This window comes from Neoarius graeffei, chromosome 14 (assembly GCF_027579695.1).
Source record: "Neoarius graeffei isolate fNeoGra1 chromosome 14, fNeoGra1.pri, whole genome shotgun sequence".
Classification (NCBI taxonomy): domain Eukaryota; kingdom Metazoa; phylum Chordata; class Actinopteri; order Siluriformes; family Ariidae; genus Neoarius; species Neoarius graeffei.
The window spans coordinates 48,566,905-48,593,985 of record NC_083582.1 but is presented as its reverse complement, the minus strand read 5'-3'; the positions used below and the strand labels follow the sequence as shown (position 1 = coordinate 48,593,985).

Here is a 27,081-nt window from a genome sequence, read left to right as displayed (position 1 = left end):
ATCCTAGAGGTTCACATACTTTTGCCACTCACAGATATGTAATATTGGATAATTTTCTCAATAAATAAATGACCAAGTGTAATATTTTTGTCTAATTTGTTTAACTGGGTTCTCTTTATCTACTTTTAGGACTTGTGTGAAAATCTGATGATGTTTGAGGTCATATTTATGCAGAAATAGAGAAAATTCTAAAGGGTTCACAAACTTTCAAGCACCACTGTATCTCGGGAACACTGGGTGTAAGGCAGAATGGATGACACTTGATGGGATGCCAGTCCATCAGAGGGCACCATACAGACCCAGTTTCTCTCACTCACACACACACACACACACACACACACACACACACACACACACACACACACACACACACACATATTCACCTATGGGAAATTTAACACTGCCAATCCACCTACAGCCAATCCACCTGTTTCTGGGAGGTGGGGGCAAACTGTAGAATCTGAAGGAAACCCACATGGACACAAGGAGAATGTGTGAAACTCTAGATAAACAGTAACCAGAGCTCACGATCTAACTAGAAGACTCTGAAACCGAGAGACTGCAATGACTTGTCAATGCTGAACATCAATAACTGGTACAGAATTGAGACTAAACCATGGGACACCCTCTTTGTCGATGGACAGAGAAATGCTTTAAATAGCGCTAATGTAAATCAACAATGTACCTGATCTTAACCCTTCTAATTTTGTCACTTTTAGTAGCACTTGTGAAATGCAGTGGGGCATGGAGATTATGGTAAGATTTTGGGAAGGAAAAAGGCATTAGGGAAGGAGTCAGGGTAGAGGGGTGTGGAAATGAATCTGAAAGATGCTGGAGGCTACCACTCCAGCTCTCTCAGCAGCAGGAGTATCTGTGTCTCAGGAGCAGGCCGGGGTCTGGTGTGTGCTGTACCATGCTGATCTGATCAGGATTAGTCACATTAGTGGATACACAGGGAACAAGAAGAAAAGGAGGGGGGAAAAAAGAAGAGGAAGAGAATTCAGGAAGAATTATGAGTGGCAATGGACTAGACCAGAGGACAGGTCTGTCATGCAGAGGTGTCAGCCTTAATCAAGTCTCCAAATACACTACATAAAACAGAGAGAAGATACATAGAATACAAAGAAAGACAAGCAATGACTAAGTAGCAGGTGCAGAGAAAAACATTCACAAAGACGCTGATGTAGCACAGTCAGTGTCACTGAGTCTTTTGAGAAAAAGCTCTAAATATGTGTTGTGAAGTGTGTGGGTGGAGCTTACCTGTCGGCGCAAGGTGCGGGAGAGTGTGTGTCCTCGGCGAGGCGGAGGAATTCGGGGAATACACTCTGAGTCAGACAGGCTGTGGGGGCTGATGGGCCGGAACAGACCTGTAGGTACAGTCAGGTGCTGTGTAGACTCCTCTGTCTGAGACTGTACAGAGCTAATGGAACCTGTGAACGGAGATAAAACAGTCATTTAATGTGACAAATATTCAGGAACTCGCATAAGATTTAGCATGAAATTGTTTAAGGCACATGGAATAGATAACAACATCTTCTCATTCTCATTATCTCTAGCCGCTTTATCCTGTTCTACAGGGTCGCAGGCAAGCTGGAGCCTATCCCATCCAAAAAGGTGGCTCTATAAAGTATTGACTTTGGGGGTGAATACCTATGCACACTCCAGATTTCTGTTTTTTCATCTTAATTATTATTTGTGTCACAATTAAAAAACAATGTGCACCTTTAAAGTGGTAGGCATGTTGTGTAAATCAAATAGTGCTAACTCTCCAAAAATCCATTTTAATTCCAGCTTGTAATGCAACAAAACCGGACAAACTCCAAGGGGGATGAATACTTTTGCAAGGCACTGTACATGGCTAGTATAAACTAATATGTGCTGAAATGTCTGAAGTCTAATCACATCCTGTGGCAGAATTAGGAAGGACAGGAAAAGTTGTTACTCCAACATGAACGCATTTTTTTTTTTGCTATTTTGTTTACTACATAAAAATGGCAGTCACTTTTTTATGCAACATTACCTAGCATCAGCATTGCTTTGTTTATTTCAAAGATCTTTCTAATATTTAATTATGGCTTATTATGTATATATTATATCCGTATTGTGGTCACACATTGATTATACATTGACACAGCTAATTTAAAAATCATCTATTTTAAGTCATCATCGATAGCTAGATAGCACGATTTAGCTTTTGATTGACATGACTGCAATCATGTGGTAGTGTTCGATGCTGAGCAGTTCCTGGATTAGTTGTGTTTGTGCTGCACCTGACTGAGTCTGCTGAGCTGAGGTCATGAGGGTTGTTGATGATGGTATGGGCTGGTGGGGAAGGAACATGTAACTGTCATTGGGTAAGGAATGTGCACGCCCCACTGAAGTCTTCTTCACACATAGAAGGTGCTCTTCCAGATGATCGTATGGCTGCACGGACTGCGGTGAGGGTTCTGAAGGATCTGTGTTCTGAGGGGCAGAGGAAAGCATTGTAAGCAGAGCTGTAAGGCAAGCTTGAGCCAGGGATATGAGAACCGGTGCATCTCCCTTACAAACATATACACAGTACCTACAGGACAGGTTAGCACACTGAAATGAAAGGCACACTGGCTATAGGGAGGAGACTGATCTTAAGGACCTGTTGCAGTCAGCATTAGCTTTATACTATGTAATACTGAGTGACTGTCTTCTCTCTGGATGGCAATGTGCAGATTTGTTTCCACCCCACAAAAATTAAAAAAAAAAAAATCATTATTGGGTAATAACTCCTACCAGGCTCCTCCCTTCCAAAGCCACATCTACAGCCTTTACTACTGTAGCTAGCAGACATGAGAAGCCAACCCATATGCTTTCAGAAAGAAGTCAGGGACATGGCGTTGTGAGGAAACACGATTACAAAATACAAAGTCAAGACAGAGACAAAGCTATGATAAAATCATGGAGCTTGAACATAACCATATACTGAAACATAAATATGATAAGGACAGAACCAATCAGAGTAAGACAGGGTAGAGATGTCTACATGTAGGAAAGGACAGGGACAGAGGTGAGAAATCCAGACAGGAAGGAAGCAGGGAGCAGGACTACTCTACTGGACTGGACACAGACTGGGCTGGTGGGACATGGCCAGAGAAGAGAGAGAGCGAGAGCTGAGCAGATGCTTAGGAAACCCAAGAGCTTCCAGTCAAAATTGTCCTTTAAACCAAACCAAAGCAAGATTAATCAAACATTTTGAAGACGAAGTCATATATTGATACTCTATACTGATAGAAGTACAACTTCTTGTTTTGAAGAAGGTTAACGTCTCTTGCGGCCATGACTACTAATGTCCTGATGTGCTACCACAATGTTTCACCCTGAGACATGTTATAGGTTGGAAATATGCTCATAAAGTTATAAAATAGCATTCAAGGTATAGTAAAATATGGTATATATTATAAACTAATTATTTTCTTTTTTTTGTCTTGTTTATTATGTAATATGTGTTTGAGGTCAGAAGAGATGGCATCTTAATCAGAAATGACTGCTTATCAAAAAGACCTCATTTTATTTGGTACACTAATTTGTACAGTATTATAAATATAATAATAGTGGGCTATGATTTACATTTCTGTAAAATTTGAACATCACAGACCCCCAGCGATGTTTCTCAGAACCTTATGCATCTCCAGACCCCACTCTGAGAACCACTTTCGGACTGTTATAGATATTTATTAGATTCTTATTTGACTCCGATGACTTCTCGTTTTTTATTATCCTATTTGTTGAAACTGTTTTTAACTGCCTCTTGCTTCTGTGCTAAATCATATTGTATTTGACAGCAAAGGGTAAAAATTCTGTTCTTTATCTGTTTCTGTCCTTCAATTATTTCCAGGATTAAACTTATCTTTAATGGTAGCGGCCTAGACACACCTGAAAAACTCCCATCTTGAAGGATTGATGCACGTTTAATTTTAATGGTCTGTATAGAAATTAAACACTTTCATAGCGCAAGTGTGAAAGAGGAAAACTGTCCCTGTTCCAATGTATATACTGACATCTTTTAAAATTAAAGTTCCTGAAATCTCACGGAATCTGAAAATGATCCATGGTAAGTATATACAGCGAGGGGAAATTTGCATTCAGACACTACTGTTTTTGTTATTTAATGTACTTCCAGTGCATACCCAAACTGTCCACTTTAATAGGAACACCTGTACTCCTGCTCATTTATGCAACTTTCCAATCAGCCAATCATGTGGCAGCAGAACAGTGCAGAAAATCATGCAGATACAGGTCAAAAGCTTCAGTTAATGTTCACATCAAACACCAGAATGGGAAAAGTGTGATCTCTGTGACTTTAATTATGGCATGGTTGTTGGTGCCAGATGGACTGACTGGTCTGAGTATTTCAGAAACTGTTGATCTCCTGGGATTTTCCACACACAACAGTCTATAGCGTTTACACGGAATGGTGGGGGGGATATCCTGTGAACAGAGCTTTCTGCAGGCTGAAATGCCTTATTGACGAGAGAAATCAGAGAAGAATGACCAGACTGGTCTGAGCTGACAGGAGCTCAAAAAAAGCACTCTCCACAACCGTGGTGAGCAGAAAAGCATCTCAAAATGCATCAAACCTATGTTCCTATTAAAGTGGATGGGGAGTGTATATCTACTTCAAATATACACTGATAAATGTCTTGAGTTTGTACTTATAAATTTGAACAAAAATATAAAAGACATTTAAAAAAACCTGCCAAAGAAAATTTATTTTGTCATTCTATATACACAGTATATATATATATATATATATATATATATATATATATATATATATATATATATATATATATATAGGGTGCGATTTGTCAACAAACCAGAAGGGGGGATGTTTTTTTTTTTTTTATCATGAAACGTCACAAAATTAAGGTAACAATAGGCTAAGAGCTCAATAGCATCCGATGATATCAAATGAATAACGCTAAATGAAAACGAACACATCTTCCTATCTCTCTGACTAAATACACGAACACTAACACACAACAAAGTTCGCATTGCTTGTCGCGTTGCTGTGATGTTTCTCTCCCTCAGGATTAAATGGACAGTGACTCGAAAATCACTAAAATACATGAATACTAAATGAACAGTTTGCTCTGATGGCGTAGTTCATGTGGCCTTTTCTGCTTTCCCGTCGGTGCGCTATCCGCCGCGTTTCGCCCTTCTTTAATCCACATTTCTGCGAATTTCTCAGCAGGGAAGGAACGCACGTCTGGCCCATTGACAGCGAGGAAAAGAAGGCTGTCAGTGTGGATACATTCATTCTGTTGCGCTCATCAGTAAGGATGTGATTCATGGCGCTAAATCCACGTTCACACTCTGATTATCTACAATGTATCTATTTGCTGGGGACGTTCGTGAACATCAAAGCTGCCACTTCGGGTCATTTTGAAAGTGAGTGCAATGTAGACCATAGAAAACTGTGTCACAACACAAGCCTGTCATGTCAACTTTTTTTTTTTGGTTTGTTTGTTTTATTGACGGGGTTGTCCCCGAGGATTTTTTTTCAGCAGAGATAAAAACCAGAGGGGGGGATGATCCCCACCAGCAAATTGCACCCAGTATATATATATATATATATATATATATATATATATATATATATATATATAAAATGCTGCAATCAGTTGGGAAGATTTCACACAAGTAACGATCACTGTGAAGATGAAGGAACTTCCAGAAGTTCTTAGGGACAATATTAAATAACAATCAAATTTAAAATGCTCCAGAACCATAGCAAACTCTTTAAACCTCCCTTTAAGTAAAAGTGGTTTGGTAATACAGTATGTAGGTGGAAAGTTCATGGAACCACAATTAATCATCCCTGGACAGGTGTGCCATGCAAGATTTCACAACAGACTAATGATTAGGGAAGAAAGAGAGAAGCCAGCAAGTGCTGAAAAAGAGTTGCAGGATGACCTGAAAGCAGCAGGAGCAACAGTTACATTGAGCTGAACAAACAATGAATTACCCCCCCAACACACACACACACACACACACACACACACACACACACACACACACACACACACAAACCTTCTGCTAAAAAGAAGCACAGAAATGTACAGCTCAAAACATTTAACTCATCATATTTGGAGAAAATAGGGTTGCATATATGTTTCCAAGAACACCATACAGAGGCGGGAACATCATGATATGGGGCTGCTTCTCTAAAAACAGTATTGCAGCACTGAAGGGAACATGAATGGAGCGATGTACTGGGACACATTACAGGAGAATTTAATCTCTTCAGCTAAGAAACTGAATCTGCGGACAAGATGGACATTTCAACAAGACAACGACCCCAGCATACAGTGGTGCTTGAAAGTTTGTGAACGCTTTAGAATTTTCTCTATTTCTGCATAAATATGACCTCAAACATCATCAGATTTTCACACAAGTCCTAAAAGGAGATAAAGAGAACCCAGTTAAACAAATGAGACAAAAATATGATACTTGGTCATTTATTTATTGAGCAAAATGATCCAATATTACATACCTGTGAGTGGCAAAAGTATGTGAACCTCTAGGATTAGCAGTTAATTTGAAAGTGAAATTAGAGTCAGGTGTTTTCAATCAATGGGATGACAATCAGGTGTGAGTGGGCACCCTGTTTTATTTAAAGAACAGGGATCTATCAAAGTCTGATCTTCACAACAGATCTTTGTGGAAGTGTATCATGGCATGAACAAAGCAGATTTCTGAGGACCTCAGAAAAAGTGTTGTTGATGCTCATCAGGCTGGAAAAGGTTACAAAACCATCTCTAAAGAGTTTGGACTCCACTAGTCCACAGTCAGACAGATTGTGTACAAATGGAAGAAATTAAAGACCATTGTTACCATCCACAGGAGTGGTTGACCAACAAAGATCACTCCAAGAGCAAGGCGTTTAATAGTCGGCGAGGTCACAAAGGACCCCAGGGTAACTTCTAAGCAACTGAAGGCCTCTCTCACATTGGCTAATGTTAGTGTTCATGAGTCCACCATCAGGAGAACACTGAACAACAATGGTGTGCGTGGCAGGGTTGCAAGGAGAAAGCAACTGTTCTCCAAAAAGAACATTGCTGCTCGTCTGCAGTTTGCTAAAGATCACGTGGACAAGCCAGAAGGCTATTGGAAAAATGTTTTGTGGATCAGGAGACAAAAATAGAAGTTTTTGGTTTAAATGAGAAGCGTTATGTTTGGAGAAAGGAAAACACTGCATTCCAGTATAAGAACCTTATCCCATCTGTGAAACATGGTGGCGGTAGTGTAATGGTTTGGGCCTGTTTTGCTGCATCTGGGCCAGGACGGCTTGCCATCATTGATGGAACAATGAATTCTGAATTATACCAGCGAATTCTAAAGGAAAATGTCAGGACATCTGTCCATGAATTGAATCTCAAGAGAAGGTGGGTCATGCAGCAAGACAATGACCCTAAGCACACAAGTCATTCTACCAAAGAATGGTTAAATGTTTGGAATGGCCAAGTCAAAGTCCTGACCTTAATCCAATCGAAATGTTGTGGAAAGACCTGAAGCGAGCAGTTCATGTGAGGAAACCCACCAACATCCCAGAATTGAAGTTATTCTGTACGGAGGAATGGGCTAAAATTCACACTGCATTGGCTCCCAATCAAATTTCGTATTGATTATTAAATACTACTATTGACCTTTAAAGCACTGAATGGTCTCGCACCACAGTACCTGAGTGAACTTCTGGTTCTTTATGACCCGCCACGCCTACTTAGATCAAAAGGTGCAAGCTATCTGCTGGTACCTCGTATAGTGAAGGCTACATCAGGGGGCAGAGCCTTTTCTTACAAAGCCCCACAGTTATGGAACAGCCTTCCAAGTAATGTTCAGGAATCAGACACAGTCTCAGCATTTAAGTCTAGGCTGAAAACATATCTGTTTAGTCAAGCCTTGTGTTAATGGTGTTTATGAGGTAAAGGAGTAGACCTGGAGGGTCCTCAGACATAGAGTGTTTTGGTAAACTAGGATGTATGGATGCTGTCAGTCCCCCACTCGCTTGCTCACTCGAGTTTGTTGATGGTGTAGTGGCTGGCTGCTTTATGTCCCGGGGCTCCCTCTTGCCTGTGTTACCTTCTGGCTCTCCCCTTTTAGTTATGCTGTCATAGTTAGTTTTGCCGGAGTCCCTGCTTGTACTCAGCGCAAAATGTATACTGTACCTACTTATTCAGGTGACATTGGGCATACCTAACAACCTGTGTTTTCTCTCTCTTCCCCCCCCCCCCCCCCCCCCCCCCCAAAAAAAAAAAAAAATCTGTCCCTCTGAGTTACATGTCAATCCTGGGATCAAGGTGCTGACCTCTTCTGCTTCTCGGACCTGCCTGATCCATCCTGATGCCCTATGTCTGGTTGGAGTCTCATCGCATCGCTGCTGTGGAGGACGGCCCCATATGGACAGTTGAAAGTCACACTTGGAAGACACTCTGGACATTTACAGTAATGCTTTTGTGACTGAGGACTACAGTTGACTTGCTAACTTTCGGACTGCAGTTGTCATGAACAGTTTTGCACTCAAGTTTCCATTAATGAAGAGTTATAACATCAACGAAACTGACTTCATGTTAAAACTGTTAATGTTATAGTCATGTTGTCTGTTGTTGTTGTCCAGGTGAGGATGGGTTCCTTTTTGTGTCTGGTTCCTTTCGAGGTTTCTTCCTTGTGTCGTCTGGGGGAGTTTTTCCTTGCCACCATCGCCACGGGCTTGCTCATTGGGGATAGATTAGGGATAAAATTGTCTCATGTCTTGGGTCATTCAGATTCTGTAAAGCTGCTTTGGGACAATGTCTATTGTTAAAAGCGCTATACAAACAAACTTGACTTGACTAAAATTCCTCCAAGCCGGTGTGCAGGACTGATCAACAGTTACCGGAAACGTTTAGTTGCAGTTATTGCTGCACAAGGGGGTCACACCAGATACTGAAAGCAAAGGTTCACATACTTTTGCCACTCACAGATATGTAATATTGGATCATTTTCCTCAATAAATAAATGACCAAGTATAATATTTTTGTCTCATTTGTTTAACTGGGTTCTCTTTATCTACTTTTAGGACTTGTGTGAAAATCTGATGATGTTTTAGGTCATATTTATGCAGAAATATAGAAAATTCTCAAGGGTTCACAAACTTTCAAGCACCACTGTACATCCAAAATAACCTTGTAACCTTGGGGAATGAAGATGATTTGCCAAGAGAAATGCATCGAAATTGAACCACAATGTTGCAAAAAAAATTACTTATTACCGAAGATGTCTCAAAGCTGTAATTACTAACAAAAGCTTTGCACCAAAGTACTAATATTGTTCATTCGTGGTGTCTGAATACCTATTCTGCCATCATTTTTTTTCAACATCTCTTTTATGATTATGACTCGACCTATATACTTTTTTCTTTGTTCATATTATTATTAAGTACAAAGTCACAAGACAATGTGTATACAGTAAATATAAGAAGGGGATATATGCACTGGAAATGTATTTAATAATTAAAACAATAGTGTCTGAACACCTCTTTCCCCTCACTGTAGAATGCTAAAGGAGCATATGCACAAAACATTTATGACAGGAGGGGCAAATTACTGGAAGCTCTATAAGGAAAGACCTAGAACCCGAAAAAAAAAATGAATGAGCGTTGCTCTACTGTTAAGTACATTGCACTCCAGACTGGTTAGTAAGAGGGGATTAAAATCATCAGGGACAGAGTCATCCGTCAGAGCTAAGGACCAGGATTTCTCCGATGCCAGAGACAGACCTTCCATCTCAGCTAGGGGGATCTAAAGAGGAAGAGATGAGGCCAGGGTGAGAACAGAGCCCATCTGGCCACATGCAATTAGAGATACACAACGTCACACACACTCACACAGGAATGTCTCGTGCAGGAATAAAGAGTCCTTTTCTAATGATCCGTTTTCAGTTGATAGTTGCAACGTTTGCTATTTTTGCACATGCAGTATATAGCATGTGTGCAGACACTGGCACTTGCAGAAATTGAAGAATTAATAAGATTTCAATGTATTATAATTAAATACAATAATAATAATAATAATAATAATAATAATAATAATAATAATAAACCCAATATTTTACATGTCTAATTATGTAAAGCAGGATTTCTGTTATTGTCATTTTCACCCAGCTCAGGTTTCCAGAATGCTGAAATGCTGTGTCAGGCAGATTCAGCGCTTGACTGGCACAGACAGTTTTAGCTGAGTTACTGAAACAAATTGCAGAAGATGCAATCTAAAGACATTAAATAATCTGCAATTACATCAAAAAGCTTTTAAGATCACACATTTTGCAAACGTAACAAAATTTTCTGCAAAGCTAAAGGTGTTCTGCAAAAAAAAAAAAAAAAGGGCATATTTCTACAGCAATCCGGTTCATTGATCCTCATTTTATAACATTCAGGCCCGGGAAATAAAGTTTTTGCTAAACAAACTTACATAAGGCTTTCTTTCTTTCTTTTTTTTAGTAGTAGTAAACTAAAATTCTCAAAGATAATATTTTGATGTTGTATTCATTAATAAAAAAAACACTCTCAAGGAAAAGAAAGTTATCTTACAGCAGATTTATTTGAAATTACTTAGCGAGCACAAACCCCAGTGTTTCAGAGAGAAAGACAGAAAGGTCAAAGACAGAGAGAGAGAGAGAGAGAGAGAGAGAGCATGGCAGCAGGGTGCACGGGGAGCCATTGACCTGTTTCTCATTGCAGTACTTGCTGGGGAGAGGGGGCAGAGCGTAGTAGTGGCAGATGGAGCCAGAAAGGTTGTCCATTAGGCTGAGCTCTCCTTCCAGTGAGCCCTGGATCACCAGGGATACCGAGTCAAACATGGGCCTCCGCTACAGACCCAGACATTTGCAGACAGAAAAAAAAGCAGAGAAAGAAAGAAAGAAAGAAAGAAAGAAAGAGAGAGCAGACAGAGACACAGACAGAAGAAAGGAGAGGTAGTGTGAAAGCAACAGTGCACAGACAGTAGAAGCAAGGAAGGAGAGAAGTTCATAGACAACAGTTCAAGAGGCCACGTGGAGGTTAGACATATATGTAAAGAGAACCAAGAAAGCAGAATACAGTCATTAAGACCTTCAGTATATTATAATAATGACCACCTACTTACCTTATTTTTTTGTGATTAGATACTTAAAGATGAACAAAACCCAAAATGTAAACTCCTTTATACTGACAGATATTATCCATACAGTACAAGACATGTTTGAGTGTCCACTTGTTCATATTTGTACCTGTAGACTGTGTACAGATTTTATTTTAAAAGAAAAACAATGTCCCTGGGGCAGCACGGTGGTGTAGTGGTTAGCGCTGTCGCCTCACAGCAAGAAGGTCCTGGGTTCGAGCCCCGTGGCCGGCGAGGGCCTTTCTGTGCGGAGTTTGCATGTTCTCCCCGTGTCTGCGTGGGTTTCCTCCGGGTGCTCCGGTTTCCCCCACAGTCCAAAGACATGCAGGTTAGGTTAACTGGTGACTCTAAATTGACCGTAGGTGTGAATGTGAGTGTGAATGGTTGTCTGTGTCTATGTGTCAGTCCTGTGATGACCTGGCGACTTGTCCAGGGTGTACCCCGCCTTTCGCCCGTAGTCAGCTGGGATAGGCTCCAGCTTGCCTGCGACCCTGTAGAACAGGATAAGCGGCTAGAGATAATGAGATGAGATGAGACAATGTCCCTGGGCACTGCCATTTTACTCTCTCCCAGGTTCAAATATCGCACTCAGGGTACAAATTTCGTGAGAGAATCCGAGATTGTGATGTCACTTACACACCACATGACTTACCAGGAAAATTAAGATTTTCCTTGTATTTTTATGTGACATGCTTTTATTCACAGAGATAAACGATCTTTTCAGATGGCAATAATCACATTGCTATGATGATGGCCATTGTTTACCGTGTTTACATTGTAAATAACGTAAACACAGTGTAATGTAACAATGTAAACAATGTAAACATTACATTGTTTATCTGTGTCAGGACTGCATATGCATTATCTAGCCAGAGGGGGTTTGGTCAATTTTTGGTAACTTTACACACATATTCCATCCTCGTTGTTTATGTTATGCTGTGCAATAACATTCGCTACCTGGTGCAATATTTCTTTTTCAGTTGCCAGTATTTTATTAGTGCAATATTTCTGCTTCAGGTGAAGCACTACTCTTATTTAAGTTCCAGTCTTAATTTGTTGTGTACATTATGTACATGGCCTGTGTTTTTAAACATGTAAATTTCCCCACCAAGGGATAAATAAAAATTTATCTTATCTTATCTTCTCTTCTCTAGCTGAGTGAGATTCAGACTTCAAGTGAAGTCTGTTGATTCGTGTATTTTGTTGCCAGTAAAAATCACGAAGTTAGAGAAAATTTCTGATTAGATTTTTAGAACTAGAAGCCTTTGTCACATATACGTTGAACACAGTGAAGTTCTTTCTCTGCATTCAGCCCAAGTGATGCAATCAAAACCCACACCCACAGAGAGAGAGAGAGCAGTGGTGTCTGGGGAATTTTTTTAGGATTAGAAGCCTTTATTTGATGGCTCTGTGCTACAAAGGGAAACGGCGTTCTAGTGTGCCGGTTCTGTCACAGACGGATATCCGGTTTCAGTGCAAATGGCTGCACCTATTTTAAGAAGAAACGTATATTTGTCACATGCACACTTCAAGCACAGTGAAATTCATCCTCTGCATTTAACCCATCTGAAGCAGTGAACACATGCACACACACTCAGAGCAGTGGGCAGCCACACCAGAGCGCCCGGTGAGCAGTCAGGGGTCAGGTACCTTGCTCAAGGCCGCCCCACGTTAACTTAACTGCATGTCTGTGGACTGTGGGGGAAACCGGAGCACCCGGAGGAAACCCACACAGACACGGGGAGAACATGCAAACTCCACACAGAAAGGCCCTCGCCAGCCACTGGGTTCGAACCCGGAACCTTCTTGCTGTTAGGCAACCGTGCTAACCACTACACCACCGTGTAGTTCACTGGTGATATTGTTTTTTTTTTTTAACAATATCATAACTTTTAAAATGGATAAAGTATTGTTATAAAATTTTATTCTTAATTTCAACATGCAGTGGGGCACATCAAGGCACTTGCCGTGATCAGCAGTGTTTATTTTTGGGTTTTGTTTGACTTTAATATCTACAGGTTTTAGTACAGTTTAATATGTATGCATGTTTACAACCCCGATTCCAAAAAAGTTGGGACAAAGTACAAATTGTAAATAAAAACGGAATGCAATAATTTACAAATCTCAAAAACTGATATTGTATTCACAATAGAACATAGACAACATATCAAATGTTGAAAGTGAGACATTTTGAAATTTCATGCCAAATATTGGCTCATTTGAAATTTCATGACAGCAACACATCTCAAAAAAGTTGGGACAGGGGCAATAAGAGGCTGGAAAAGTTAAAGGTACAAAAAAGGAACAGCTGGAGGACCAAATTGCAACTCATTAGGTCAATTGGCAATAGGTCATTAACATGACTGGGTATAAAAAGAGCATCTTGGAGTGGCAGCGGCTCTTAGAAGTAAAGATGGGAAGAGGATCACCAATCCCCCTAATTCTGCGCCAACAAATAGTGGAGCAATATCAGAAAGGAGTTCGACAGTGTAAAATTGCAAAGAGTTTGAACATATCATCATCTACAGTGCATAATATCATCAAAAGATTCAGAGAATCTGGAAGAATCTCTGTGCGTAAGGGTCAAGGCCGGAAAACCATACTGGGTGCCCGTGATCTTCGGGCCCTTAGACGGCACTGCATCATATACAGGCATGCTTCTGTATTGGAAATCACAAAATGGGCTCAGGAATATTTCCAGAGAACATTATCTGTGAACACAATTCACCGTGCCATCCGCTGTTGCCAGCTAAAACTCTATAGTTCAAAGAAGAAGCCGTATCTAAACATGATCCAGAAGCGCAGACGTCTTCTCTGGGCCAAGGCTCATTTAAAATGGACTGTGGCAAAGTGGAAAACTGTTCTGTGGTCAGACGAACCAAAATTTGAAGTTCTTTATGGAAATCAGGGACGCTGTGTCATTCGGACTAAAGAGGAGAAGGACTACCCAAGTTGTTATCAGCGCTCAGTTCAGAAGCCTGCATCTCTGATGGTATGGGGTTGCATTAGTGCGTGTGGCATGGGCAGCTTACACATCTGGAAAGACACCATCAATGCTGAAAGGTATATCCAGGTTCTAGAGCAACATATGCTCCCATCCAGACGACGTCTCTTTCAGGGAAGACCTTGCATTTTCCAACATGACAATGCCAAACCACATACTGCATCAATTACAGCATCATGGCTGCGTAGAAGAAGGGTCCGGGTACTGAACTGGCCAGCCTGCAGTCCAGATCTTTCACCCATAGAAAACATTTGGCGCATCATAAAACGGAAGATACGACAAAAAAGACCTAAGACAGTTGAACAACTAGAATCCTACATTAGACAAGAATGGGTTAACATTCCTATCCCTAAACTTGAGCAACTTGTCTCCTCAGTCCCCAGACGTTTACAGACTGTTGTAAAGAGAAAAGGGGATGTCTCACAGTGGTAAACATGGCCTTGTCCCAACTTTTTTGAGATGTGTTGTTGTCATGAAATTTAAAATCACCTAATTTTTCTCTTTAAATGATACATTTTCTCAGTTTAAACATTTGATATGTCATCTATGTTCTATTCTGAATAAAATATGGAATTTTGAAACTTCCACATCATTGCATTCCGTTTTTATTTACAATTTGTACTTTGTCCCAACTTTTTTGGAATCGGGGTTGTATTATTATTATTATTATTATTATTATTTTAAGACCTGCATCCAATTATAAGTCATTTCCTCATATCTGAGTTTCATATTTCACACTGACAAAGCAAATTATGCAACATAATTAGAGTACTATGGCAAAGTGTACGTTGATAATGTTTGCAAATTAACAACATATATTTCATCATTGTCCTCCAACTATGCTGCATTCCCATAATATTTACAATACAACAGAGGTGTTAGTTCACTGGTGTTATAAACCATACTCCATCTGTACTTTACTGTAGTCCAGGGGTTACTAAACATTTTGGGCAAACGATAAATGGACATTATGTATTTTCTGTGACCCCAAGCCCTCACCTCCCTTCACTACTGTAACTTGTGAGCATTTTATTATGCCAGTAACACACATACTGTACATTGCCAGGGTGTGTGTAATTTGGCCTGACATGAAGCAGCCTGGTTTATATTAAACACATGATTTTGCATGGGCGTGTAAAAGCAGCAGCACAGTGAGTGGCATTGTTCGCACACTTGCTGTGTATAATACGTACATCAAGAAGACTACAAGAGACATCTACAAGATGACACGCCAAAACTAAAACATCTCAGTCCGTCTGGTTTCTAAGTTGAATTGTAATTTTTTTTAATGATTTGTATGCACAGTGAGATGTGAAATGTATCGACAAGCTCTGTTTTCTGCTGTTATTGTGATTGTTGCTAGGCTGAGTCTCAAATTAAAAAAGTCTGACCTTACATTCAAAAGTATTTACTAATCTTGAAAATCCAGAAGGCTGGTACACAAAACAGACCTTTCTTTGAAGGTGACGTGAGAAGTTTTTAAAACTCTAATGCGAAAACTGGTTAGGGTTAATACTCAGTCTGGAGTAGTCCTGTATATGCGATTAGGGACAAAATGATACTGTAGTTTGTTTAGAAGAGGTAGATTGATGGGGAAATTCGTCCATTTTTTTGATGAACTGTTGCAGCAAGTCAGGAAAGTGAAGAAGACTAAAATAGCACATACTAATTTATATGTCACTTGACTCAATGTCAGTCCCAGTGACTTTAGCCTCCAAAATCCATCTTTGATAGTTCTATTAATTTGTAAAATAAATTAACGAAACAAACGAGGAGATTGCGAGTTTCTCACTAAATGTCCTAAAGGCAAGTCAGCTGTTGGTAATGTACGGGTCATTGACATTCATCAACACGTGTGGGTATGAAGAAATTCAACGTTACAGAAACTTTTGTAAATCTGGAGAGAATTTTCAGATTGGTTTGGCATATAAAACATTTACACACAACGTTATTTAAACATTGATAAAAGACGCCTGTTGTGCACTACTATTATGTATTAACTAAACTTTTATTACTATATTAGGATCATTCTCGGCTCTGTAGCTGTCTAATTCATATTATTAAAGAACCCATTAATGTTAGCATACAAACTATAAGTGTAGTGTCCAGTAAGAACTGTGCCAAGTTTCCCAAAAGCATCGTAGCACAAAGAACATCGTTAAATGGTAGAGCGAGCAGCACAATGAATACTCTCTCTCTTAGTTAAGATGCTCTTAGCGTTAAGAGGCTTTTGGGAAATCCTCCACTGGACAGTTTATGAAATTAAGAATTATGAAGTCATGTTGTTATCAACAAAGAAAAAAAAAACCCAAATCCAATACACTATTTCCCTGTCTTTACCAACTAATAGTTATAGATTTAATAATAGATCAAAGTTGCATTCAATATTTTGTACTTTTTAAATTTAGTATGTACTTCCTGTTAGATTGCACATGAGCATGTGCAATTACACATACCGTATGTCAACTGGCTAATGAGTTTAAAAGCCTTTTGGATTCCTTTGGTCTCACCCAGTCTGTTAATGCACCAACACATGAGCATGGGCACACACTCGATCTTGTTATTTCTCACGGGCTTTCAGTTTCCCTCAGAGAAATAGTGGACACTGCCATTTCGGATCACCTCCCCATTGTTTTCGATTTTGCTGCTCCCCCACCTGCTAATAAGCCTGTTTCCTTAGCTCACAGACGCCGTATTTTTACTTCATCGACGGCTGGAGAGTTTGCTGTTGCCTTTAGGGACTCTCAGCTGCATGCTGACAGTGGGCTGGTTTCTTCCCTTTGCCCGGAGAGTCTACTTTCCACTTTCCATTCTACCTGTTCTGCAATTCTGGATTCTGTTGCCCCTTTTCAGCAAAAAAGCATTAAGATCAAGACAGATCCCTGGTTGAATGACCACACCCGTCTGCTTAGGCAACAATGTAGACAGGCTGAACGGTGGTGGAAAAAGGACAAACTGCATGTATCCCTGGGCTGGTTAAGGGACAGTTTAGCTGCTTACCAGAGATCTCTGAAGGAGGCCAAGTCCAAATATCTGTCTTCCATTATAGCCAATAGCTCTCATCATCCTAGATTGTTATTTAATACTATTGGCTCTGTTATTAATCCACGCCCCACTGTTCTGTCTGATGCCTCTGCCGCAACCTGTGAAGAGTTTGTCTGTTTCTTTACTGACAAAGTGGCATCAGTCAGACAGAATATCAGTAACATTGATACGTTCCTTGATGATGTGGATGCTCTTCCTACACAGTCTGCTGTTTTCGACCGGTTTGAGACCATTTCTCTGTCGTTTTTTACGAAGGTGGTTAGTGGCATGAAACCCACTAACTGTCCCTTAGATGTCATTCCGGCCAAGTTTTTGAAGGAGGTTTTTAATTCTGTTGGGTCAAGTTTGCTTGTTTTTATAAATACTTGTCTTAATTCTGGGTCTGTCCCAGCTGCCTTTAAACATGCTGTAGTTAGGCCCCTCCTTAAAAAAAACACAGTTTGACCCTTCTGTTCTGTCCAATTTTAGGCCTGTCTCCCATTTGCCTTTTCTTTCTAAGGTTTTAGAGAAAGTGGTTTTTATTCAATTACAGTCATTTTTAGAGAGAAATTCTGTTTTTGATAATTCCAGTCTGGTTTCAGATCCCGACATAGCACTGAGTCAGCACTGTTAAAGGTGCACAATGATATCGCTCTGTCTGTGGATGCCAGGAATCCTGCCGTGCTGGTGTTGCTTGACCTCACAGCGGCCTTCAATACAGTTGACCGTGTAGTCCTTGTATCTCGCCTAGAGCAGTATGTCGGCATTCGTGGCACTGCTCTCCAATGGTTTAGGTCATACTTGGCAAATAGGAGCTTCGCTGTGATGATTGGTGACCTCTGTTCTTCATATGCAGCCCTCTCTTGTGGGGTGCCACAGGGCTCTATTCTCGGCCCTATTCTGTCTTCTTTGTACATGTTACCTCTGGGATCAATTATAAAAAAAACACAATCTGTCTTTTCACTTTTATGCTGATGATTTGCAGATATATTTGCCCATGAGACCCAATGAAAATACGGCACTTACCAAGTTACTGGATTGTATTACTGATGTAAAGCAATGGCTGGCACGGAACTTTTTGCATTTGAACGACAGCAAAACGGAATATATTTTATTTGGCACGTCACCCACGTCAAATGTTTTTACAACAAATTTTGGTACTCTGGCCCCATTTTTTAAACCATTCATACAAAATCTTGGGGTAAAGTTTGACAGTGGGCTTAAATTTGATAAACAGATTAGTTCTGTTGTTAGAACGAGCTTTTTTCAACTCCGTCTCTTGGCCAAAGTGAAGCCGTTTCTCAGTCAGCAAGATCTCGAGAAGGCAATTCTTGCATTTATCAGTTCGAGACTGGACTACTGTAATGCCCTGTATGTTGGCCTCAGCCAGTCTTCAATTTTACGTCTTCAACTTGTACAGAACGCTGCGGCCCGATTTTTAACAAGCACGTCTAGACGTGAACACATTACTCCTGTGTTGTCGTCACTCCATTGGCTTCCAGTCCGTTTTACAATCGATTTTAAACTTCTGTTGTTTGCTTTTAATGCCATCAATGGCCTGGCTCCCTCTTACTTGTCTGAGATTTTAACTATTCGTGATCATGGTAGGGCCCTGCGTTCTTCGGGTCAGCTTCTGTTAAAAGTTCCAAGGTCGAGATATAAACAGTGGGGTGATCGTTCTTTTGCTGTCGCTGCTCCCAGACTGTGGAACAATCTGCCCCCCGACATTCGCACCACTATTGATCCCGGCCTTTTTAAATCAAAGTTGAAGACCTGCTTTTTTAGATTGGCGTTCAATCCTGACTAGGGGAGTCTTGTTTTTGAGGGGTGCTTTGTTTCGTCTGTTTTATTTCATGTACTTCTGAAAGGCTTTTGGTAACCTGCAGCAGTGTGGCACCTTCCGCAGTCAAAACCTGTGTTTTTATGTGTTTTGGTGTTCTGTTTTATGGCTTCGATGTAAAGCACTTTGGGTACCTTTTGGTTATTGTAAAGGGCTATATAAATAAAATTTGATTGATTGATTGATTGATTGATTGATACGTCATTACTGACCTAAAGTTTCTTGATAACTATATAAATCTAATATTGAAAGCTAACAGGTAATAATTTATATGTATATACAAATCACACTGTACATGATACCGTTAACTAAAATGGACATAGTACTTTAAAACACTTAATATAAAGTGAGTCCTTATCTCAAGTATATTAATGAATTCAAACAATAAAGATTGGTTTTTGTGTTCACCCCACCTGAGCCTCGATACTTCCATTTGCTCTGTACTACCAAAGATCTCCACTGGGGAGCACAATAACTCTACTGAGACTGTCCACGGCCGCATGCAAACCAAGCCGACCTCAGCAGGAGACTGCGACGCTGATTTAACTTAACATGAGATGAGGGATATGAAAATGATGATATGAAGGTCACCATTTACTTAAAAAATGGCATTCTAGAAATAGCCAGGCACAACAAAAACAAGCTGATGTATCAGTGCTTTCCCATGGCACCACATTGACCTCTGGCTGCTTTGCATTTAGAAAAGGAAACAGCAGGGCCATCTCTAAATGACAGCAAGGAACCAAGAACTGCAGCTGATTGGCAAATTTTAAAAGGAAAAGGAATAGCGGGATATCATGCAATGTAAAAATTAAGTGTGAAATGCTGTATTATAATGAGCAAATAATCATTTTGCAGATATGAAATGAAAAGAAGTACTACAGCACAATGCTGAGACTTAAAAAACAACAACAACAACAACAACACTCAAATTTGGTTAAATATCTTCCTAAACAAATTTTAGGGCTTATTTATTTGGCTCATAACATTCCATGCTCTATAATCCTTATGTTTTGATATATACAGTAGCATAAATCTTATTGAAAAGTTTGTTTAAAAGATGAGTTCATTCTAACATTTATTCATGTCCACGCATGAAAATGAATGAGCTCTGTTAATCCTATCATCCTGCTATGTGCCTTTAAATGTGTTCTGTAATTTCAACCAATCTGATTATACACTGTCAGACGATCTCCTATACGCCGTCATTAATGCGACTAATAAAGGACAATGAGTTTATGCCTCTTAAGCAGGGCTTAGCACATGGGGAGAGAGCTGCTGTCTCTCTCTTCGGCTGGCACTATGGCGTACATGAGACAGATGATGAGAGTCAGTGGTCAGCTTGCTCATTCTCTATAGCTGTCACATCTCACATGGTGCCCTGCTTGATGCCCAGCTCAATATTCAAAGCCTGGCCAAGGTTTTTCAGTATACTCGACTCTGCTGTATGTGCCATGTGATTCACAGGTTGGGTCTGACTGGGTAATGGCCCTGTGCAAACATGCACAGTTGCTAACCCATACTGAGGAAGCAAAGCTCCCTTGGTATCTGCCAAATCAAGTTAATATCATTGTATCACTTGCCTACAGAGTGATACAAATCCACCAACACGTAATACAGTGCTAGTTTCACTCACCTCTAATGGAGGCTCCAGACCTTGAGGCTGGTCTGTCCTGTGTGCTGCTGAGTCTCTGCGTATGGCTGCTGAAGGACTGTCTGGGAGATAACCTCTGTCCTGTGAGTCTCTGGAGATCCAGCGAGACCCTGCAGGTCCACCTATGTCTCGCAGGGCCAAAGGGGAAATGTGTCCCCCAGTCATCCCTCCATCTCCCCCTACTGCCTCCAGCTCCATTTCTGCCTCTAGTTCCGCCTCCTCCTTAGCCTCTTTGTTACTCTCTTCCAGGTGCTTCATGAGGACGGCAATTACAACGTTGACCAACACAAACTGAGCCGTCAGCACAAAGGACACAAAGTAGATGGGAGACACCACGGTGTTGTAGCATGTTCCGTTGTCATGAGCACAATCTCTCAGCGTGTCCTGGAATGTACACGTGGACACATACTTTAGCGTGCAAACTTGACAGCATAATTCAATCCAAGTTAATTTACTAAATCCGTTCTCTTTTAAATGTGTAAAATAGCATCTCTTTGGGTTTTTTTTTTCCAATTTGCCTTAATAAATATGGGATTGAACCTAAAAATGGAGGGGAAAAAAAACCCAACATCGTGTCTATGCAAATAGATTAATTTCCTACATGCTGTGTGATTTATCAGCCTGAAAGTGATGCAGAGTACAGTGAATGCAGATGCAAAATAATACAAGGGCAGGTATTAAATTTGTGCAAGCCCATTTCAAGGAAAAATAAAACCGTTTAAGTCTCAATAATCAGACAGAGTCTCAAAGTTATGACTTGGTATTTCAAAATAATGAGAAAGCTCCTCAAAAGTAGGACAAGCATTCCTGGCATAACGTTGGTTTTACATTTAATATTCTGTACACATTCACAACTCGGATAACAACGGCATTCAAAAAGCCTGGGACATTTTTAATTTGCCTAGATGTTATACATGATATAACAGAATGCACACTTATTTCATTTGTATTCAACAGTGCAAACATATAGTATGTCTGTCAGATTTATATTGCATTCATATTTTATTTGAACACGTTTTGATGTTTCACCATCTCTAATTCACTATTATACTTGATATGCAATTTTGCATTCATGTGTCAAGATTTATTCTTCTGGGAAATTGCTCTTGGCCATCAATAACAATCATCACACAGAAAAGCACATATTAAAATGTTTTGGGGGGGGTTTCAGCAGTTTTTAAATGAATATGACATCATTTACATAGTTGTTATTTTCTTTAAATTGCTTACTGACTCTATATGCAATTTTTCAGAACACATGACTGAGATAAAACTTTTTTTTTTTTTTTTATTGGGGATCTTAGTAAATCAGGGCCTCGGTGAAGACAACAATGACTTTTATGGCTCCCCAGTGAGGCACATAAAGAGCATGTGAAAATGACTGAACCTCAACTAAAGTTCAGATGATTTATAAAATGGTGAAACAGACATAATAAAAGTACCTTCATAATGCCATTCCAGTTGTCTCCAGTGGACACACGGAACAGCAGGAGAAAAGCCATGCCAAAGTTCTTGAATGTGGCGTAGCGTCCAAGGCCCTCACAGGGGTGCAAATCATCACATACTACAATTCAAACAGCATGGGTCACAAATATATTTGCGTTCAGTGCCATAAATAAGTACTTACCGTCTTAAAAAAAAAGGTTCTTTAGAGTGTCTCTCTGGAGTTTTACATATGTAAAACTAAAACGAAGGATTTTCCTATCAGAGACAGTTCAAGGTAGAATGCCTTTAGGAATATGAGAACTCGATGTTATTGTTGTTGTTGTTTTCCTTTAAAGGAACAGTCCACCATACTTCCATAATGAAATATGCTCTTATCTGAATTGAGACGAGCTGCTCCGTACCTCTCCGAGCTTTGCGCGACCTCCCAGTCAGTCAGACGCAGTCAGACGCGCTGTCACTCCTGTTAGCAATGTAGCTAGGCTCAGTATGGCCAATGGTATTTTTTGGGGCTGTAGTTAGATGCGACCAAACTCTTCCACGTTTTTCCTGTTTACATATGACCAGTGACATGAAACAAGTTCAGTTACACAAATTGAAACGTGGCGATTTTCTATGCTATGGAAAGTCCGCACTATAATGACAGGCGTACTAACACCTTCTGCGCGCTTCGGCAGCGCATTGATATCTGAGCTCCGTATCAATGCGCTGCCGAAGCGCGCAGAAGGTGTTAGCATGCCTGTCATTATAGTGCGGACTTTCCATAGCATAGAAAATCGCTACGTTTCAATTTGTGTAACTGAACTTTGTTTCATGTCACTGGTCATATAAACCTATGTAAACAGGAAAAACGTGGAAGAGTTTGGTCGCATCTAACTACAGCCCCAAAAAATACCATTGGCCATGCTGAGCCTAGCTACATTGCTAACAGGAGTGACAGCGCGTCTGACTGCGTCTGACTGACTGGGAGGTCGCGCAAAGCTCGGAGAGGTACGGAGCAGCTCGTCTCAATTCAGATAAGAGCATATTTCATTATGGAAGTACGGTGGACTGTTCCTTTAAGACTGTACACTTTCTATTGAATAAATCCAGATAGGACATTTCTCATTCATATTGTATGGACACAATTTCTAGGAGCTTCTGAAAACAGGCCTAGACACACTTCAATATAATCCACTGAAGCCAGTTGTCAGAAAGCCATTTAACTATCTAACTTATCATCACCATTGACAAATTAAATGAATTCAATTAAATGATTCAAGCAAGCCTTTTAGATCTTTGATGGAATAAAAACGCAGATGGTGCATCATAAGATCTCTAATCACAAGTGCTAGACTCTATTAATGTCTATAGATGCTTACTCAGATCACCGAACAGCTCTACTCCTAGTGCTGCGAAGATAAAGAAGAGAAGCATGAAGAGAAGACCCAGATTCCCCACCTGTAGAGAGAGAGCGAGAGAGAGAGAGAGAGAGAGAGAGAGAGAGAGAGACTAAGACAGAGAGCCAGATCCGTGTTTCTGAAGCATAAAAGGACAAAAAGAACAGATCCAGAAATACCACCTCCTGAGAGCCAAGGAACAAGAGAGCTATGAAGTGAGAGAACTCCAGGCCCATTCCCAGTGATTAGAGCTGAAAGTTCAAAAGTTCACAAGGTTCTTCAAATGGAATACATGGGCTAAACACACCAAGCAGTAACCATGCACCACCACATGGACAACATCAGGTAGACTTTTGAGGAAAATGAACGGGGTGAATAAACTGGAAAATGCTTTGTTCTAGTCCAATAGTTATAAAAAAAAGATATATTTTCATTGTCTTTGCCTGGGCTTTTTCCAACTTCAGTGAAGCACATGATTTCGATATACAGTACATTTCAGAAGATGACATCGTTATGGATCACTGAACACTTGTATTTATGTCCCTATCTGAGCATGGGGAATGTTTAAACCAGTGGCTTCCAGACACAGGAAGGATGGACAGATCCTAAGTATGATGACATATAAGGTAGTGATACATGATTTGCAAAGTTCAGTTCTACCAGTTAAAGATCTATTTTTACAACATGAAATAACCCAAGCTGGAACACGGAGTACTTGCAATTATATATGCACATTACTCATTCAGAATTGCTACATTATTTATTGAAATTACGACAGTATCCTGTGGTGCAACATGTACCCAAATCAAAAGGCCTTCTTCAGGGAGCCATGGAGCCTAACAGCATTAGAGAGAGAGCATGCTGGGTTGGTGAGGGTTTTTTTTCTTTCCCTCCTGCTGTATTTGCCATATTGCCATCAGTCCATATGTACTGTAGCGTCTCTACTTCACTGGCTATGGAAATGAGGCCGGAAAAAAAAGGGGGCCTGCAGAATCTAGGTTTGGAGAAAATAAATGAGCTAACATGGGCTCGGATAAAGAACAGACGACAGAGTGGTTGTATTACCTGAGGCAGGGCCTGGATCACGGTGTCTAGCAGAGCTCGCATTCCCACAGCCATTTTCAAGAGCTTTAACACTAAAAAGCAAGAGATGAGTTTGATAAGGACAGGCTTTTATCATATCTTGTGTGTCTGTATGTGTAAAAAAAAAAAAACAGTGGATATAAAATAATGGTAGTGAGTAGCAGTCAACGTAAACGTCTGTGCTTTAATAGCTCCTTCAGGGGCTAGTCTGTGATGCTGAGGTGAGAGGTGAGAATATTAATGTGCTGATTAAGAGGAAGGACGGATTAGAGAGCTATAAAAAGAAGGCAACCGAGACACACTGCTTCTTGAGGCCAGCATGTGGAATTTAATTTCCCTGTCATTTTGGGGTGCTAAACTCATATGTAAATAGGTAGCAAGCATGTATTAATATGAGGGCTGTGATAATGATGGTTTGTAAGTGGGTTGCAGAAGGCCAGATGCCCCTGCTGCTGCATGCGTTCAGGGCGGCTGGGGCTTTAATTAAGAGAGCATCTCTAGGAATTTGAATAGAGAGGCAGAGTACATGCGTACACACACACACACACACACACACACACACACACACACACACACACACACACACACACACAGGGTGGTTTGCTTGGTTGTCTGCATTGATGGTATTATCTATAAAATCTCTCATAGCACATCATTCATTAGGAGCAGAAAAACTGGCCAAAACAGTGAGTGCCCCAGATTCTCACTTTGTGTGTGTGTGTGTGTGTGTGTGTGTGTGTGTGTGTGTGTGTGTGTGTGTGTGTGTGTGTGTGTGTCAGAGAGAGAGAGAGAGAGAGAGAGAGAGATTGATTCAGACAGGCTATGTGGACTGAATTTCTCATTTCAGATATCTGGTCTCTATCTACACGATGCACAACTGCTAAACAGTAGCCATACCACGGGCGATTGCTCTAAGACAACGAGGGAGGCTCAGCCTCCTCTAAAAATGACGAACATCGTGTAGGATGAATTGCGCTAGGCTTATGTTATAGCTGACCTTATAACATTGCTATTTCAGATCCAGAATCATAGAAATATAATGTGCTCAACCCACTACAGTGCGAAATCATTCCGTTATAACTTTCCCCAGTTCGCCTAATGTGTGTGTGAGTTTTTTCCCCCTCGTGACAGCACGATGCAGCCCAGCCTCAGTGGACTTCAATGGCATTTGGGAGCTATGCGCTTTTCAATATCAAAATGCAAGACGGTTATTGGACAAATACTGCGAAAATGCCCGCCCACGGACTCCCAGCCTCACAGTGGGAGGGACATGGCAAAGCTTTCCGCGAGGAGACTGGTGATTGGTGAAAGCGGCCGGATATTTTCTTTGATTGACAGCTCGTTTCAAATATAGACAGGCAGCGGTGAATTTCAGTTCAGTCCCATGCGGATTTGCAAGTGCTGTGGTGCATTATAAGAGATCAGCTTACATTTCGATTTCATTCATTACATACGGTTTCTACCAGCTTTTTTAGTTTGTATATATTTTCATTGTAAATAAAGTGTAAATATAGTGTTGTCAAGTTTGCTATCTTAGTTCCAGAAATTTCGTTTATTTGAGTGACTGAACTTGAACTTGAGGGGGCTAGTCAGCTAGCAAGAAAGCTGCGCACGGATGCCAAGCATTGCTGATTTAATTTTGGCGAAGCCATTTGCCAGTCTTCCTTTCGAGGAAAAAATTAAAATTAAAGAGCAGGGTAGACCAATGCCTCAAATTGACTTGGTGAAAAAGGTAGGGAATAATACTCGTTCCTTTCAGCTCTCCTGGTACGAGAAAGTGAATTGGCTAACAGCAAGTGACCCACATCAACAACAGTAAATAGGCTACTTTAGTAATATGTCATGGATGGACCAAAAATATAGAATCTATTTAAAATGTTTATGCTGAGTATATTATATTGGAATATATATTTCTCTGGATATGAATTAAACACAGCTACAATTTGGAAAACATTTTTAAACAAAAACACAGCCGAGAACATTTCACACTACAGACCTGGATTAAAAGTGAAGGGTTATCAAAATTGCCAATAAAACATTTCTCAGTCAAAATAAGTAAAATATAGGGAAAGTGTCATTGAATGAAATGTGTGGCACCCAGCTCTATGTTTGGCTCCCCAAGGTCAGTGCTTGTGCCTATTCCAGAACACTCTGCTGTTACTGCTGAGGTTCCTGACAAAGAGCTGCTTTCAATAATGATCAATTTTTAAACAACATGCCACAATTTTAAAATATAAAATGTTAAAATATACCCTCCCCAACACCACCATCATGTATATTGGACAGTAGGCTAATGGGCCAAAAGAACCTGTTATTTCACAGTTTGTGACCCTGCCAACAATCAGCCAGATCAGAGGCAAGAGTATGGGCAAAATTGATGTGTTTTTTCTTTTTTCTTTTAAAATCTGGAAATATCGTAACCGACCAGCCTCCCCTGTTTGAAAGACTACCAGCCGCCACTGAGCCATACAGATGCTGAAACACTC

The 27,081-nt window shown here is 40.4% G+C and overlaps 1 protein-coding gene across 1 annotated transcript in view; it reads right to left on the bottom strand.

Moving 5' to 3' along the window:
- The window catches only part of cacna1g (calcium channel, voltage-dependent, T type, alpha 1G subunit), a 257,996-nt gene that overhangs the window by 4,250 nt on the left and 226,665 nt on the right, over positions 1 to 27,081 (bottom strand). Inside the window, exons 27-32 of the mRNA XM_060939888.1 lie at positions 24,578 to 24,648; positions 23,495 to 23,573; positions 22,133 to 22,254; positions 20,673 to 21,074; positions 2,271 to 2,463; positions 1,261 to 1,430 (exon numbers count right to left, since the gene is read on the bottom strand). Coding sequence (XP_060795871.1) covers positions 1,261 to 1,430; positions 2,271 to 2,463; positions 20,673 to 21,074; positions 22,133 to 22,254; positions 23,495 to 23,573; positions 24,578 to 24,648 — 1,037 coding nt within the window. The remainder of the gene's footprint in view (positions 1 to 1,260; positions 1,431 to 2,270; positions 2,464 to 20,672; positions 21,075 to 22,132; positions 22,255 to 23,494; positions 23,574 to 24,577; positions 24,649 to 27,081) is intronic.